Source organism: Polyodon spathula, chromosome 35 (genome assembly GCF_017654505.1).
Source record: "Polyodon spathula isolate WHYD16114869_AA chromosome 35, ASM1765450v1, whole genome shotgun sequence".
NCBI classification, from domain to species: domain Eukaryota; kingdom Metazoa; phylum Chordata; class Actinopteri; order Acipenseriformes; family Polyodontidae; genus Polyodon; species Polyodon spathula.
In genome coordinates, this window is record NC_054568.1 from 2,481,743 (window position 1) to 2,500,811 (window position 19,069).

General features: G+C 41.5%; 1 protein-coding gene across 3 annotated transcripts in view; it reads left to right on the forward strand.

Moving 5' to 3' along the window:
• The window catches only part of LOC121303900 (myotonin-protein kinase), a 34,112-nt gene that overhangs the window by 9,369 nt on the left and 5,674 nt on the right, over window positions 1-19,069 (forward strand). For 2 of the 3 annotated variants that reach the window (XM_041234754.1, XM_041234756.1), the window contains exons 5-11: window positions 2,449-2,597; window positions 4,372-4,465; window positions 5,425-5,625; window positions 6,664-6,912; window positions 11,412-11,491; window positions 11,888-12,014; window positions 14,879-15,012. In XM_041234754.1, the coding sequence (XP_041090688.1) occupies window positions 2,449-2,597; window positions 4,372-4,465; window positions 5,425-5,625; window positions 6,664-6,912; window positions 11,412-11,491; window positions 11,888-12,014; window positions 14,879-15,012 (1,034 nt within the window). The remainder of the gene's footprint in view (window positions 1-2,448; window positions 2,598-4,371; window positions 4,466-5,424; window positions 5,626-6,663; window positions 6,913-11,411; window positions 11,492-11,887; window positions 12,015-14,878; window positions 15,013-19,069) is intronic. The other variant, XM_041234755.1, reaches the window with a different exon arrangement.

Sequence of the window (19,069 nt, forward strand, 5' to 3'; positions counted from 1 at the left end):
TGTAGTGTAAAAATACAGTGAGGCTGATGTTAATGCACTGGTGAGCCCATACTTTGAAGTCATTCTCTCAACAGACACTGCCAGGTCTGCAGGAAAGTTTAAGTGGTACCGGCCCTAGTCTAGATTATTTTTGAACAATTACCTTGAGTGTTTCTGAGCCTTTCCCTATCACATTTTGGCAGCCTTGGTCCACTTTCTATTTTTGGCTGCAAAACCGCTGCCAAAAACGGACAACATATAAAACAAACTGTAATTCATGTTTTGTTTAACTGATATGGAATTTCGGTTCTGGATTTACTCCAGACATGTTTTACTTGGCATGCTTGAACCTGGAAATGGATTATCAGCAGTACAAGTACCTGCCTACTACTGTAGGACTGTGGGCGGGTAACATTATTAAAACACCACTAATGGATCTCTGAGGAGCCCAGCTGGCAAAGGCATGGGTGGGGGTGCAGGGCGAGTTTTACAGTCAAGGTAGAGCATCTCATCTATCTTTGCTGGGGATTCCATAGGCAATCTAGCTCTGGTGCTACCACGGGTTAGGAATTCAAAGCAGGGACTGAGTCACCTCACTGCACTACAGTGCCCCCTGCTGGCCGGGTGTCTGGTGAACTCAAACGACCTACTTTTAACATCTCCACTGCTCCTTCTAGTCTTCTCGGCCCTTCTTGTTTTGGTAGCATTCTGGTATTCCTGCGGGCAACCATTACAGCATCAGCCACTTTTGTCTAGTTTTACTTTGTAAAAAAACTAATAAGAAACAGAGTCAAGCAGGCAAATATTTCAACGAAATGCCTTCATCAGCGTACCATTTTTTTCGGATAGAGCCTCGCACTGGTACAAAACGCTTTCTGATTCATTCTACGCACTGTTTGTAATTCCTATGATGCGTTTGCTGTACTACACTGTACAAAAACCCGATTTCACTGCGTTTTAAGATTGTCGGTGTCCTGGGTTTTACATTGAGATGAGGCTATGTACCAAAACTATGTCTCAATGAAATAAGTAACCGGTAGCAACCCTAATTATTTCTAATCATTGAAACAACATTATAATTAACTAGGCCCCTCATGTTGTTTTTATTAAGGCTTGCGAAATATGTCACAACAATCAGTCTGCACAGCTGTGTATATTCATACGGATGTACTCAAACTCTAAAGAAATGAAATAAACTTGGACTAATGTGAAATATAGTTGATGTATGTTAAAATAAGCATCACACCAAATGTTACCTTATCACACTATGCAGCTTCCAATATTAGCACCTTTTCATCATTACTATAGTTTAAAAGTCAGTTTAACAGTAAGAAAAACTGGAGATGATTTGGGTCCAAGTCCAGTCGCATCCAGGTTTATTTTGGGAAAAAGTCCCAGCAAGTTTGTAACTAAACACACCTCAAAAAAATTAAAAACCGCCATCAGTCTTGTCCCACATTCCACTGCATAAGGATAAACCGATCCAAAGAAATGTCTAAAATAAACAGGACCATCTGTTTGTTAAACTGCAGCGATGGACTCAGTTAGGAATGGCATTCTGACTTTTGAACATCATTGAAAAACCTTCATATTAATTATAAATAAATAAATAAGTCAGGTGATGCATGATGGTTGTTTTGTACCAAAACTACACTAATTGTACAACCTTTTATTTTAATTATATAGTCAATGGAATGCATCTAGGGCTTCTGATGTACAGTGGTTTTTACTCTGACTTTTCTACTGTCTTTTAAGAATTCAGTTTCAACCATTTGTGTATCTCAATCACAGCTGTGGAACGCGTTCATAGTAAAAATGTATTTCATTTGCTTTTTTTTCTGTGCTGGGTTTGTGCTTCTTTGGAGTGGTGTAGTGGCTAGCAAGTTACAAAGGAGAGGAAACTACCTTTGGGGAATATACACAAACTGGAGAGTCAACAAAATGTATTTATCCGGGCAGCGTACCAATAAAAATCAGTTCATACAGTTGACCCTGTTGTATTATACGAGCATAATTAACACCACCTTATTCTCGCTGGCTCAAAGGACTCAGGAGATGACAGTATTAATGTCTGAAACAGGATCAGCAGTTCTGCACAAATTCATTTATACTTGGAGTTCCAACAAGCATTTGACAAAAGTGCTGCAGCTTTAATCCTTATATTGAAATCTGTGGCAGTAGAAGCAAGTGTTTGTATAACTGGTTAACACACAGGAAGTAGACTGTACTTGTTGGGGCCACATGCACTATAAAGATAGGGTAGGAAACAGTGTTTTGCACAGAGAGTGGTGAGGGTATAGCATGGATTACCTTGCCTTGTTGATCCTTTAAGACCTGTCAAAGCTTTGAGATCAACAGCTGCTAGTAACCCCAAAAGCTCTGATGGCTGGAGAGGCATCCTCTCGTTGCAGTTCTTCTGTTCCGTGTTGCAGCTGATAATCTCTGGATCTTGTGTGTGTCTCTGCTCAGTACCTGGTGATGGACTATTATGTGGGAGGGGACCTGCTGACTCTGCTCAGTAAGTTTGGAGATCAGATCCCAGAGGAGATGTCCCAGTTCTACCTGGCAGAGATGGTGATGGCTGTCGACTCCATACACAGGCTGGGCTACGTGCACAGGTAGGGGGGCAGAGGACCAGACCCCGTGACGAGATAAAAAGCAGGGTCCTCTCTTGGATAAAGGGTCTTCTCAGATGATCACATCCTGGTGACTTTTTAAACGTAGAGCTCTAGAATCCTGTCTAAATCCAAAATAAATGAGGTCCTGTTCCATTTTTCAATCCTAGGGACTTTTTAGAAGTCAGATGCTTAAAGCACCCAAGGCTTTCCCATAGAGCTATCAGAATAATCTCCAAGCTCTAGGTACACCAGCATGTAACGATTATCCTGTCCCCCTGTTGTGGATGCATGTGCCACATTTGATCTACAGTAAGGGACTTTTGTTACTCTTAAGAACAAATCGCGCTGGTGCTGAAAGGGAAATAGTTACACTCTGGTGTATCTGATGTGCTTAGAACTTAGACGTGATTGTGAATGCATTTTAAAAAGTCACCAGGGTGTAAGAAATGAAACAGAAAATTGAAGTGAATCTAAACAACATGAAGAACGCCTAAGAAGATATCGCTGATATTTCATACTGTGCCAAAATGCCTTTTAGACTAAAACTGTTTGCATTCAGTGCACTGCTTGGAAATCAGCTAGCAAGAATGAATACAGATTCTCAAATGATTGCATCAGTCTTGGATTTCTGTACGGCTGAAACAGCCTGTCTATTTGAGATTCAGAAGCAGCTCAGGTGCATGTAACTGGCAATCACAGGTGACTTGACTGCACTCTGCTCTGCAGGCTGTCTGACAGAATGATGTCACTTTTAATAATGTCACCCCAGGCAAGATAATGTCAGGACAGTTTCTGTGTGGGGTGTCCAGTTACTGTCTCAATTAAGTAAAAATAACCGCGTGCCGAGTTTCCTTTCTGAGCTCAACTAGGAAAACATGCTGAGGCTCCGGTTCCTGTAATCCTCGGCCAGGACGAGAGGTCCTTGGTAAAAGCAAAGCAAAGCATAATGAATGCATGCTAAAGCATATCCCAGAGAGTTAAAACAAACATGGCAAACTGCAATAACCTGTGATAAATGCACAGTATAAGCATGCAGAAATTGTAAAAGTATTGTGCAAATGGGTCATGCAGTCTGGTTAAACCTGATCTATTTTTTCTCTCTCTTTTTTGAAATGTTTCCGCTACTATTCAGTGGAAGGTACTGTACTATTTCTTAAACTTTGCCTCTTTAGAAACTTGCTGGCCATCAGTATGGCTGGTGCATACTCATACCTTGTCTGTAGATCACATGGAGTCTGCATACAGCAAGCATACAATGAAAAGTGTTTTGCAGAAAACCAGTTTATACATTTCAGGGTGGTGGTATTAAGATCATTAGAAAAGATGGTCTGATTGCAACTACTTTGCAATGAATTAGCATCTCAGCCCATTGAGTTGAATGGAAAGGCATGGTCTAGACTTGAACTGCAAACCATAGACTTCAAAGATAAATGTTTTACCATTTAACTGGAGTGTAAGCTCTCTAGTCGAGAGGTAAGTCCGTGTCTTATGCTGATGTCAGTATTATTAACTCATCAGCCGTTTGGAGAAGATTTATTGCAACGTGAACTGATTTCCTGAAAGTGGTACCTTTTCATCTACTGCATATCATTGTCTTTGACATATCTGCGCACTGCTGCAAGGAAACAGAATCTCTTAAACAGGAAACACAGCTGAGAAATGGATTTGATTTGCTGTCTAGATTACTAGGGTCAGTTGCCAGGAATTCTGAGACTGAATGTTCAACGCTGCAGCTGCAGTTGTTTCATGACGTTGGTCTTGTTTTATGTCGTAGAGATATCAAGCCTGATAACATCCTGTTGGACGCACAGGGACATATCAGACTGGGAGACTTTGGCTCCTGTCTCAAACTCAGGGAAGACGGAATGGTGAGTGAGGAGGGAGTTTGAAATAATAATAATAATAATAATAATAATAATAATAATAATAATAATAATATCTTTTGCATTATCCAGCTTCTCCTACAAGCTGTTAAAACGCACTCTGCAAACACAAACTGTCAGCTTGCTTCGTAATGTTTATAAAGGGTGAAATTGTCTCAAGCCACTACAAATTTAAGTGGGAGTGGAAAATGCCACAGCAAATTAAGTGACATGAAGATGTGGTGACACCCTCTGCTGACTACACAGAATCGCAGCGTGATTTGAGAAAGTGGACAATATGACCCTCTGAAGCTCATTTTTATCTGTCTTGCATTCATTTGAATCCAAAGACAGAATTACTGGTTGAATTGTACTGCTGCATATGACGCTGCGTTGCTAAGCAGAAAAGTAATTCTCCAAAGTGAACGCTTAAATATAGGATTAAATATCCTTTCTTTTCCATATATTATACTTCTTATATAAACAGAATACTCCATCAGTGGTCATAGAGTGCTGAGTTTATATCAATTGTAACTGCAGTGTACTCATGAAGGAAATAACCCCACAGTACTATTCATGTCCAAGGTGTATCCTCTGTTTAACCCTCACTGTGTCATGTATAAATTAAATACAAATCAGTATTTTTGGTGTGCTGAATGGCACCTTGGGTTAATGCACCATACTTTTAACTGTAGTGTTGCAATATCAATATGCCAACTCCTCAGTGCTGCTTTAGCACCAAAAACAAATTCTGCAAATACTGTTTAATTCTGCGTCATGCTGTGCTATAAATTGAAGTACTATAATAACACATGTTCTAAGCACAGAATAACATCAGAATAATATTTGAATTTTGACATATCCTGAACGATTCATTTCTCATACAAGCCTTATAATATATAGAAAAGCCCGGAAGCCCAATTGTAAAAGGTCTCTAACGGTGAGGATGGCACTGTTCCCCACAGATCTGTTCGTCGGTAGCGGTGGGGACCCCTGATTACCTCTCCCCCGAGATCCTGCACGCCGTGGAGGACAGCTCTCGCTGCTATGGACCCGAGTGTGACTGGTGGTCCCTGGGGATCTGTGCGTTTGAGATGTTTTTCGGTCAGACCCCTTTCTACGCCGACTCCATCGCTGAAACATACGCCAAGATCATCAACTTCCAGGTACACACTCCGGCTCAAGTGATCACATCTCAAAGACTAAGCCGGGCCACGCCAGCTGGGTACTTCAATCATAATGTGATCTCATAACAGGAGTTTAAGAACATTTACAAACAATGGAAGCACCGTAAGGCTGTAGTTTTTTTTTTCATGGATTTTACAATTTCCAAGAAATGTATCCATTGCCGGGTAATACGTAGTTCCCTGTGAAAATTCCCATTTCTGAAAGAATAGTGTAAATTTTCATATTTTTTTGTCTCTTAAAAATAAACACAGCAGACTTTTGCCTTACTGATGCATTGCCTGTTATACTGATTTAGAAACCTGGCAGCCGGTTTAGTTTGCTTCCGGTAAATGATTGAACACACACTGCAGAGAGCTGCACGATTTCTTTAAAATATCTTCCAAAAAGACACCAGCTGCATCAGAGATCGAAAACATTTCCTCTAAAGATCGCTCTGTCCGGTACAAGAAGGGGGCGTTTCACAAGTCTGGTGATATTTTTAAATTGATTTCTGTTTTTATTTTGTTTGATAATTCACTGATGGTGAAAATAAAATGTATTTAAAAGGTGGACAAAAATTGCATTTACAATTACATACATTATATTATACAATTTAGCATTGACTCTTTTTCAGGTAAGCATTTAAATATTTATGAACATTTGTATAATAACTAGAGAAATGATCAGTTTTGAATGTGACAACGCTGTTTTCTTCTGCTTTAATAAATATTATGTTTAGTTGTGAAATAGCTTGAACTATCTATTTGTAGACCGTGAAAAAAAACACAGCCTTACTCCTCTTGTTCCTAGTAGCTGGCTGATCCCCAAACTTTGTCAACATGGGTGTTAAAGGAAACAGACATGGCAACAACATGGGTAGCCAGTCAAATATACATTATTTCCATGTCCACTTTATTGGTAAGCAAATATCAGAGAGCACTTTTTCACTATTCATTCAAGCAGAGTTTATTTCATAGCTAAATGCATGCCTGTAGTTGTTTGTAATTGTTAGCACATTGTATGCGGTTTCTTTGCAGGATCACTTTGTGTTCCCAAGGTCTGTTCCGGGGGTCTCTAAAGAAGCCCGGGATCTCATTGGCGGTCTGGTCTGTGGGAGGCAGCAGCGATTGGGGCGATGCGGGTTTGAGGACTTCAAGGGGCACCCCTTCTTTGCTGGTATTAACTGGGAGAAGCTGAGACACTGCCAGCCCCCCTTCCAGCCCGAGGTGTTGAACTCCACCGACACCTCCAACTTCGACGTGGTGGATGACTGTCTCAGCGACGTGGTACAGTGCCTCACACATGCTCTCAGCGTCGTGGTACAGTGCCTCACACATGCTCTCAGCGACGTGGTACAGTGCCTCACACATGCTCTCAGCGACGTGGTACAGTACTTCACACATGCTCTCAGCGACGTGGTACAGTACCTCACACATGCTCTCAGCGTCGTGGTACAGTGCCTCACACATGCTCTCAGCGACGTGGTACAGTGCCTCACACATGCTCTCAGCGTCGTGGTACAGTGCCTCACACATGCTCTCAGCGTCGTGGTACAGTGCCTCACACATGCTCTCAGCGTCGTGGTACAGTGCCTCACACATGCTCTCAGCGTCGTGGTACAGTGCCTCACACATGCTCTCAGCGTCGTGGTACAGTACCTCACACATGCTCTCAGCGTCGTGGTACAGTACCTCACACATGCTCTCAGCGTCGTGGTACAGTACCTCACACATGCTCTCAGCGTCGTGGTACAGTACCTCACACATGCTCTCAGCGTCGTGGTACAGTACCTCACACATGCTCTCAGCGTCGTGGTACAGTGCCTCACACATGCTCTCAGCGTCGTGGTACAGTGCCTCACACATGCTCTCAGCGTCGTGGTACAGTGCCTCACACATGCTCTCAGCGTCGTGGTACAGTGCCTCACACATGCTCTCAGCGACGTGGTACAGTGCCTCACACATGCTTAAAGGGTATATAAGGACCTTTTTTATTTTATTGTGTTGCATGTTCCCATGTGTTGCTACAGCTGTTTAAGTGAGGTGTGTGTTTTATTTATTTATTTATTTATTTATTTATTTTACATTTTGACCACTTTTTAAAATTTTTAAATTGCATTCCCTGCCTCAAGATGGCTTTACATGCACCCACATGGACCTCTCAGAACTGCATTTCCCATCCTCCTCCTGCTCACTGCTAAATCCATCTCAGTTACATTTGGGAGAAGGAGGATGATGGGAAATGTAGTTCACACACACCTTACTTAAACAGCTGTAGCAGCACATGGGAACATGTAACACAATAAAATAAAAAGGTCCTTATGTACCCTTTAGTGATTCAGCATCAACAACATGCATGACAATTCCATCCCCTCACCACTCTCTGTGTGAAGAAGAGTCTCCTTCAACAACATGACTAGGCAGCCCATTCCATCCCCTCACCACTCTCTGTGTGAAGAAGAGTCTCCTTCAACAACATGACTAGACAGCCCATTCCATCCCCTCACCACTCTCTGTGTGAAGAGTCTCCTTCAACAACATGACTAGGCAGCCCATTCCATCCCCTCACCACTCTCTGTGTGAAGAAGAGTCTCCTTCAACAACATGACTAGGCAGCCCATTCCATCCCCTCACCACTCTCTGTGTGAAGAAGAGTCTCCTTCAACAACATGACTAGGCAGCCCATTCCATCCCCTCACCACTCTCTGTGTGAAGAAGAGTCTCCTTCAACAACATGACTAGGCAGCCCATTCCATCCCCTCACCACTCTCTGTGTGAAGAAGAGTCTCCTTCAACAACATGACTAGGCAGCCCATTCCATCCCCTCACCACTCTCTGTGTGAAGAAGAGTCTCCTTCAACAACATGACTAGGCAGCCCATTCCATCCCCTCACCACTCTCTGTGTGAAGAAGAGTCTCCTTCAACAACATGACTAGGCAGCCCATTCCATCCCCTCACCACTCTCTGTGTGAAGAAGAGTCTCCTTCAATGACATGACTAGGCAGCCCATTCCATCCCCTCACCACTCTCTGTGTGAAGAAGAATCTCCTTCAACAACATGACTAGGCAGCCCATTCCATTCCCTCACCACTCTCTGTGTGAAGAAGTGTCTCTTTCCCTATAAGTCTGTTTCCACTTAATTTCCAGCTGTGTCCTCTGGTGCTGTGCTTGCGTATTGGTTAGGATTTACTTTGTCAACTCCTGTTTAGATTTTAAAAACTTCAGTCAAGTCCCTCCTTGTTCCTCCTTGTTCACGGCTGAACAGATTCAGTTCCCTCAACCATCAAAGCTTCATTTTTATATACACATATGTATATATACACACACACACACATATATATATATATATATATATATATATATATATATATATTACTGTACTTGCACAGTATCATAAACACAGCAGTGCCTCAGCAAACTTTAAACACAACAATGCCGCCACAAAATCTGTCTGTGTTGTTAGCATGGGCCTGTTTAACCATTCCCACAGAAGGATGTTCACTTGTTCGCATTGTAGCTTTCAAGCGATTTTCTCTGTGTTGCTTTAAGCAGGCAGATTTTCTTTGCAGAATTTTCTCAAACAGTTTGCCTTGTGATTTGGAAGTTTTCACACTTAGCTCTTTTTGTGTTTATGTGAGTTCAGCTTTTTTGATAAGCTCACATTTTCAGGGTTTACTGTGCATAAACAAAGTAGCATGATGTGATCCAATACAGGTACAAAAAAAAAAAAAAGGATTACTGTTTTTATTTTTTTTTATTCTATTCACAACCAAAAAGGCTGCTACACTGAATATGTTGACAAAAAGGTCCTCTGCGTAATTTTATATCACAATATCACACAGAACTTACTTCTGAGCCCAATAGCCTACACTATCATGTGTAAGGTCCTTATTAAAGTTAAGGATTTAAGGAACTAATCACTGAGGAGAGTCAGAAAACAGCCGTGAGATTACAATATTTCTCAAAGGGGTTTAGGTAAAGGCCAATACAAATACAAAGACAAACATCTTACCATTCAATTAAAGAGCCAGCTCTCTGGTTGAGAGGCAAGTACGTGTGCTGATGTTAATGTTATTAACACATCAGCCGCTATGAGGAGATTCGTCACATTCTCCCCCTCGTTAATCGAAGCTGGTCCCTGAGCGTAAACGCCAGCATCCACCCAGGCTCAGGGAGCTTCAATGTCGCCCCCCCGGAAATGGATTTGAGCTGATGTGCGAGGGCTTTTCTATCCTGACAGCATGAATTAAAATCTTATTGAAAATGTACATGGTCAAAATATCTTTCAAAATGTCGCAATTTTGTGGCTGTGGAAAACTTTGCACTCACAAGTGATTTTAATGTTGCGCCCAATCAAACAAATACAACAACCACAATGTCACCAAGATGGGAGTATTAATCACTGTAAAGATACATTTGTAGCACTTTGATGCAATCAAATGCAGAAAAAATGACAAACAGCTTCACACAGTTCTGGGTCTTAATAGCAACAATACCCAACATGACTATAATTTCACAGCATTGCTTACTCTCTCTAGTACTTGCTAGAATGGAGAACAGTCTTGTAAGATGTCCTGGCATTAATTCAACTTTTAAGAAAGTAAGCCATGCTCACACTGATAAATGCATTGGGCAAAAAGTCTGCTAAGGACTTGCGTTTTCTTAGTTTTACTTCAGAATTTAAGGTTGAACGTTTGAAATGTGAACAGTTGTTGAGAGACAGCTTGCAGACTGACGAGAGGTACACTACACAGGAGAGAGGGTCAGAGAAAGAACCGACGCTAAAAACTGAAACCCTGATCTATCTAATCCCTCAAAGTGCTTCAGAGTAGTTGAAATACAGTATATGACTTTACTGTCGTTTTTTTTGGTTGTAGTTTTGTCAAATGAACCTGTGTTTTATCTCTTTCAAAAAGTAAAAATAATAATTAAAGACTGGGGTAAACGCTTTTAAAATACAGCGCCTTGTTGAACAACAAGAGTGAGGACAGAGTAGAGTTCGCGTATTCCATGCTGCTCAACGAATATGTTTGATCTAATTTTGGAGTCTAGCTTTGTTATTCATTCAAATGCTCTGACAGATTGACCGGCCTTGTTCCAAAATACAACACGTTGCTAAGCAGAAGCGGAACACATTCTAAAGTGATTTTCCAAAGTCAGTTGTTTAATTTAGGAGTAAACATCCTTTCTTTTCCATGCATTATACTTGTTATATAAACAGAAAATGGATTTCTGTGGCTATTTCACTTAGGAGGATAAACAGCCAAACGATTATCAAGTAGTCTGTACTCTGTACACGCTCATGGTGTGACCTGGGATGTAAGTTAGTTAGAACATAAGAACAAATACAATGATTGGAAGCCATTCTATGCTTGTGTGGTTCCTAGCAGCTGATTCATCTCAAAGCTTTGTCAAGATGGTATTGAAGGATCCCATTGACTGAGCTTCAACAACATGACTAGTTATCCAATACCACACCCGTTTAACTTTCATCTTTTGTTTTGATTATTTTAAAAAAAATAAGCTTACGGCTACCATTTTAAGCTACAACAATGAGAACTGACTGGGATGGATGGTTCAACGGAAAGGGTATTGTCTTTTGTAGGCAACCTTAGGAATTGCCTCAGGAAGGAAACAGGAAAGACAGGGCTTAGGATGCTGTACCGTGGCCCTGGGTGTGCAGAGGAGGCACTGCAGGCCTCAAAGTTCTAAGTGTACCCTTTGCCATGTTTTTCCTTTTTCCTGTTTAAAAATAGACCTAGAATACGGTGTTTGTTTTCCACAGGAGAGCCTGTCTGAAGTGCTGGAGGATGTGCCTCTGGGAGTTCATCTAGCCTTTGTGGGCTATTCATACACCGCAACCAAGTAAGCAGATCTCTGTCCCAATGCTGGGAGCCAGTTACCTAGGAGCACCTCAGGGAATTGGGCAATTCAACAACAAAACTTTATTTTTTTAAATGTTTTTAAGAGATTATTACTGAGTCTGAGTAAGCATGGTAAAACTGGAAAATGGCCACACAAATTTACAGTGGTAAACTATTAAAACAGTGCCTGCTCACAGAAGCTGATAGACCTCCCATGTATAAAATCCTGTGTACTCCATCAGTGCCATAGCATAATGTTAGGTGGCAATACGTTACTAGATGAGCTTCAGAGGTGATGGTATGCCAAGGTCGGTGTCTTGTCCAATTTTAATACAGGGCACAATTGTGGATTGGCTAATGATGTGGTTGATTTCTGTAAAATGACGAATCTCCCCAGAGAGACGGGTGCTGTGGACCGGAGCAGAGACATCATGGTGGAGATCAGCAGAGAGCAGCTCTCTGAAGAACAGGACCTGCTGTTCCAGGAAACCCCGGTAGGGGGCGCTGCTTTCTTTTTACAGCTGGTAGGCTTTACTGAATCACTAGAGCTGGACATTCCAGATCCATAAGCAGTTACACGGACTACTGATACTGAACCAACCCAGAGTAGCTGAAGCCTCAGAATCGCACCTAGGTGTGTGTTGTATGCCTCACTGTATTATTGCTAATGTATAAGAAATCAATCAATAATAGTGCAGATTTATCTGAATGCAAGTACGTGTTATCCTGTATAGATGTTATATTGAACACAGAACACTACATCAACATAAACTGGTGGGGCTTCACAGGATGCAAGCAATGCCGTGTTTGCTCATTTTTTACTGATGCACGTATAGAGTTGAGGGGGGGGGGGGGGGGGGGGGGTAACGGCTGTATTCTGCTGTACCAGCCGTCCTTAGAGAAGACATGTTTTAAAGTCACCAGGCTGTGATGATTGACACAAAAAAGAATTAGCAAAGTCAGTAGAAGAAGAAGAAGAAGAAGAAGAAGAAGAAGAAGAAGAAGAAGAAGAATGCATTAATTAGATAGGACAAGCTGTAACTCAGGACTTATTTAAAGAAAGTCTGGTTTTCTGAATGCAATTGAAGGAATAAAACTCGGAGACGGTCTTTGGGTATATTCAAGCAGATCGGTCTTTCTTTATTACACACTGCAGTATGAAGGCAACGTCTGCTTGCTAGGGTCAGCAGACTGAAGAAAAAGCGGAAGACATAAGCATTTAAACCAGGCCCCATAGGAGGAGTGAAGCGATGGGGTGGGAGTTCCCGAGAACCTGGATAGATTGTAGCAGCAAGACAACATGAGCACACAAGACAATAAACTACAAGTTACAATGGTGCTCCTCCCAGGGGCAAAATAGTAAGACAGTGTCAGGTGATAGACGAAGATCCGAGTTCCGAGTTGTTCAGGTCTGGAATTCTTCCATCTAGTAAGGAGCCAGCCTTAGATCATCCTCCCAACCTCCTTATGCCATCTGTGTCCTTTTGCCTTGAGAAACAAGCGCTGCACCAGGAAGGGAGGAACACCTTATCCTTCCTGGTACCGGCGGGAGAGACGCCACCTGCAAGAGACCCAGACATTCCAGAAGGAAAGAGGCCCCATGTTGCTGAGAACAGCATAGAAAGATTCACTGAAGGCCGTTACTATGCCAACGACAAAGTTCTAGGGAGAAAGTTTGAGAATGATATGAGAGCGTTTAAGAATATTAAGAATAATGAGAATTTAACCCTTCACAATCAAGTGTCCGTGTTCTACTGACACTAAAGAACAGTTTTATAAATATTCGCAAAACACACATTGGAAAATCATTCTTTACATCTCATTGTGAATAGAGACCCCTATTTCATAGCCATACCTTGTGGCTCTTTCAGCTCAGCAAAATACCTTATAATCACTACCTTCTCTTTAGATTTCTGTCTGTTATACTGCCATCTAGTGTTCCTCTGTGCACTGTGCGTCTCACACTTTCACTGAGCTTTATTACACTTTGCTGTGCTTAAACTATACATTTATATCAGGATTAGTATAAAAGAACCAAAGCAACACTGCCATCTGCTGGACTGACCTGAATGCTTAGAGAACAGAAAATTAAGCTTTTAATTATTGTAATAGAATCACCCAAAATGAGAGTGTACACAAACTGTTAAGAACCAGTTAATTAAAAGTAACACGCATTGTTTATGTTATGATAATAGTTCATATATAATCCCTCTTTATAAACTAATGATAGCGACAAGGGCGCTGGAACTAGGGGTGCTGGGGATGCGGCAGCGCCTCCTGGCTTTGCACGGCTTCCATCATATACCGGGGTGACAGTTTTGTTCAATGGCTTTCAGCACCCCCACTTTAAAAATTGTTCCAGTGCCACTGAATAGCGATCAGCTAAAACTGTTCTGCAAACATCCAACCCCCTCTGCACAAATGTGTTTGAAGATACAGTTGAGTGCAAATGTATTAGAACACCTCAAGATTTCTCATTGACCTCCTTCCTATACCTGTCTGCATGAAAACCTCATTCAATTTGTGGTCAGTAGTCAGTGATTCAGAAACAATGTTAAACCACTTTGTGCTTTTAATTAAACATCTTGAAAAGTCTCATGCATTTTGCCATCTGTGGCTATGTGTTCCTTTTCTCTTACTGTTTTAAGTTAATTGCATGTGTTGCCTATTAAAGTCATCAATTAAATTAGACAATCACTAATTGTCACAACTAATTTTCAGTTCCAGTGGTTTAATTTCATATGCACAGCAAATCAAAAACTACAGAAGCAACGGGGCGTTCGAATGCAGTTCATTCTTTGGTCCTTGCATATGTCTTCACGTATTCTGCCCTCTGGTTGAAGATCGTTGCAAATGCAAGGCGTGGGGGCTGAGGTGTTTCTTAAACATACATTGATAAAAGACCACATTTAAAGGTTTACAACGTGATTTTGAATAGGTTTCTAATAAGGCCGTGCACTTGTCTTTAGCGCACTCTCTGTACAGAAGTGTACGTGTCTGTTTGTGATTATGCTGCATGGTCACTTTCAGCTCTTGAGGGATCTTGAACAAGCACTCACGACACAATCATCCTCGCACACACAATACATGTGATACACAACAGACAAAGAAATGTCGTGCGACAACAAGCGGCAACAGCAGCAATAATCAGTAACCACAAAGATTCAACTTGCACATTGGCAAAAAACTTGAGGGCTTAAAAGCTCAGACGTAAGATTTTATAAGCAGGGTATGCATGTACAGGGTCCCTCAGCTATTTGAGAGTTTCGTTTTGAAATGCCAATACTTGCGCATGTGAAAAAAGAGGCGTTTAGGAGATGATTTCGAATTTGAAATTTGCATCCTGGAGACTCTTTTTTTATTCTTGGCCCTGTGCTTCATATTTCAGAGTCAGGTGTGGATGCCGACTGAGCTGCCCCCATGCCTAGAGCTCCCCCTGGAGCCAGAGGAGGCTAGTGCAGAGCCAGACAGCTGCTGGGAAGAAGCATTCATCAGCAGGACCATCATTGGAAACCTGGAGAGGTACAGCAAACCAGATTCATGTTTTTCGGTTGCTATTGTGGATGCAGTAGTTTTTGTTTTGGATTTATAGCAGTGGTGCCAGATGCCAAATGGGGGGGCTAGAACTAGAGAGACTCACCACTTCAGCAAGCACACAGAGTGGGAAGCAATCAGAAAGGCAAACAGAATGCTTGGGTATATTGCCAAAAGTGCAGAGTACAAATCCAATGAGGTTATGATGAGGTTGTATAATGCACTGGTGAGACTGCACTTGGAACACTAAGAAGTTCTGGTCACCACAAAACTAAGGACATTGCGGCCCTGGCTCTGTGTGGAGTCTCTTCTCCACACAGAGAGTGGTGAGGGGTTGGAATGGGCTGCCTAGTCATGTTGTTGAAGGAGACTCTTCTTCACACAGAGAGTGGTGAGGGGATGGAATGGGCTGTCTAGTCATGTTGTTGAAGGAGACTCTTCTTCACACAGAGAGTGGTGAGGGGATGGAATGGGCTGTCTAGTCATGTTGTTGAAGGAGACTCACACAGAGAGTGGTTGGAATTCAGTCATGTTGTTGAAGGAGACTCTTCTTCACACAGAGAGTGGTGAGGGGATGGAATGGGCTGCCTAGTCATGTTGTTGAAGGAGACATGTTGTTGAAACTCTTCTTCACACAGAGAGTGGTGAGGGGATGGAATGGGCTGCCTAGTCATGTTGTTGAAGGAGACTCTTCTTCACACAGAGAGTGGTGAGGGGATGGAATGGGCTGCCTAGTCATGTTGTTGAAGGAGACTCTTCTTCACACAGAGAGTGGTGAGGGGATGGAATGGGCTGCCTAGTCATGTTGATGGAATGAGGGGCTGGTCTAGTCATGTTGTTGAAGGAGACTCTTCTTCACACAGAGAGTGGTGAGGGGATGGAATGGGCTGTCTAGTCATGTTGTTGAAGGAGACTCTTCTGCTGAGTAAGGTTTTTTTAGACTTGGTTGTTTTCTGTCCCAGTGCAAAATGACTGGTATTTAAAGCTACAAATGCCATATTCACATTGTAAAAACATGGCTGTGAATGGCAGGCATGTGGTTTAAATGCACATCGTTCAGGTCGTTTGGATAGCTTAGAGAATAATATCGGTAAGGCTACATACCAGTCTTTTGTGTGTCTTTTTTTTTTTTTACTAGAATATCTTCTTTCATCTTTTCATAGTGGACCACCATCACAAACACTCACAGAGGCAGGCTGTGAACTGTGCATTATAGAGTCACTTCCAATAGGACATTGATTTAACATCTCATCTGCGGGATGGAGCACAAGGAGGTGAAGTGACTTGCTCAGGATCACACCCAGTCAGTCAGTGGCAGAGGTGGGATTTGAATCAGTGACCTTCTGGTTTACTTTAACCACTATCTCCTACTTGGTAGACAACTACCAAGTCCCAAAAAGCAAACTCACCATACATAGGAAATATAAGCTCAGATTGTAGGCTAATAATAGATCCACTTATGCATCTATTGACGGTTTATTAGCATGTAGTTAAACTTCAGCACATGGCTAATTGCATAATAATTGCTTATTTATGACACGCAAATTAAAATGTATTTAATTATAGAACCACTTTAAAGGATGAAATGTAAACAAGATTCATTGCTCATTTTGTTATTGCAATCTGCTTGATGCTGTTGTAAATTACTGTATCTGAAAAAAAAAATCATTCCCTTTGGGATTTAATCCAAGAAAAAAACACCTTGCTGCCAAAAAACAAAACTTAACTTCAACCTAATCCTCAATCGTCAGTGTTAGATGAGTTAAACACATCTTTTAAACCCTGCATAAGAGTTTCTGGTGTGTATTTAAATGACAGCGATGAGATTGTTTGAAATAATACCTTTCAAAGGCTTGAGAGGGAGGCAGGATTTATTGTTAAAACAATGAAAGGCAGCCAAAAATCCATCCCAAATCATGGTGGAATCTTAACTGAGAGGTAAGTTCTAACCTTGTAAATATGAAGCGGTTTCCCTTTGACAGCGTTACAGCCGTCAGTGAAAGACATCACTCTCTCTTTCCATACACCCAGAATACATATCCCTGACAGGGATATTATAGAGACGCCTGTGTGTCTGTTTGTGTGTCACACTTACATTTTTAGCTCTGTATTATTGTAATCTAGGTCATGGTAACTAATACCCTATTCACACTATACTTAAAGGGTTATGAATGGCAAACATGTGGTTTCAGCTGTGTTGGATCTCCTCCCAGTGGTGGGTGTTAATAATACTGACATCTGTGTGAGACATTTACCTCTGGAACACAGATCTCGCTCTAGTTGAATGAGAAGACATGTGTCTGTGAACCGTATGGGTTGTGGTTCACATACAGCCTTGCCTTTAATGCGATTCAGTGGGCTGAGATGCCAATTCCTTACACAGCGCATGGTGCAAGATTCAGATGGTTTGGGTGTGTTAGATTGAAGAAACGTGTGCTGAGAAAACCCAGGAGAATAAGAAGAAGGGATTGCTTTTGAGAAGATTGGCTAAAATGAGGTGTCAGCAATGTGAGTCATCATGCCTCTGAACTAGAGTACCAGTCGAGTTTGAAGTGCCAGCAATGTGAGTCGTCATGCCTCTGAACTAGCGTACCAGTCAAGTTTGAAGTGCCAGCAATGTGAGTCATCATGCCTCTGAACTAGCGTACCAGTCAAGTTTGAAGTGCCAGCAATGTGAGTCATCATGCCTCTGAACTAGCGTACCAGCCAAGTTTGAAGTGTCAGCAATGTGATTCATGACAATTCTGAACTAGAGTGCCAATCAAGTTTGAAGTGTCAGCAATCTGAGCCATGAAGCTTCTGAACTACAGTGCCCGTCCAGTTTGAAGGGTCCAGAGTCTCTACCCTCTACTCTGAACTGGTGTTATACTGAAAAAAAAGCTTTTGGACTAGCGGCCTTTCTCAATGTCTAAATGGGTAGTGTAGCTTAGAAACAAAGCTTGTCCACATGGGTTTAGCACACTCTCATTTTCTGGCACGTGATCAGTTTAGCTGCACATTTCAACAAGACCATTTTGAAACCTGAAAGGGTGCAGAACAAGAAGAACCTAATACCCTTATTTTGACTTTCACCCAGTCCAGGTTTTACTATAGTACAAGCTGCAACAAGGTAACAAGCTCAGGTGTGTCTTATTAAACTCATAGCACAAACCAGGAATGGATCAAACTGCTATGCAATGGGAGTCTTATTTCCATCTGCAGTACTGTTATGTGATATGTGCATATATCCTTAGTGGAGCGTGTATTACTAAGATATATTTTTCTTAAAAGAGCAAGAACATTAATAATTCAGTTTTATTCACCTTTGCTGGATTGTTCTGGGTGATATCTGCCCTTTTCTTTTGCTTCAAAGACATTTGAGTAGACTCCCTAATAGATGTGCTTGTGCAGAACTGGGTTAACAAAAGGAATGATGCGTGTTCATTGTATTTGCAACACAAATGCAGTGCTGAGCTGCCTCTTGTTCATGGTAATTTGAGACGATCACCTTTGTTCATATGCTCTCCTGATATTCGCTGAAATGCATTATTCATTTTTAATCGCCACTGCTCATCGCCATAGCGTCACATTTACAAAAGAAAAACATCTTCTCAAAGCTAGGAGATGCTCCACAAAACTTCAGGCCAGGTTCAAATCTCCAAACTAATGTGGCATTGTATTTCTCTTGAAGATCTTGACTAACAGCACACAAGAGAGAAAGCATTTCTCAAATGTAACTCAGAGAAACAAAATATTTGAACTACTGCATATAAAACAGCTATAAATTAATAAAATTACATCCAAACATTGTTTATGAAATGCAAGTAGTGCCATTTTATAATAATGCATAATAATAATTATAATAATAATCATCAGTAAATTCAAGGAAAAAATACTTGGAACTGCTTACAAAATTAATACAAGTACATTCTAATTATTTTCCAGTAATGTATGAGTCAGGAAATTCTAAAAACACCTACAAATCCTTTCAAGATGTTAACCTTCAATCAGTTACCAATAGCAATTAAGCCAGGTAACTTTTAAAACCCGACTCTGCTTGCAGACA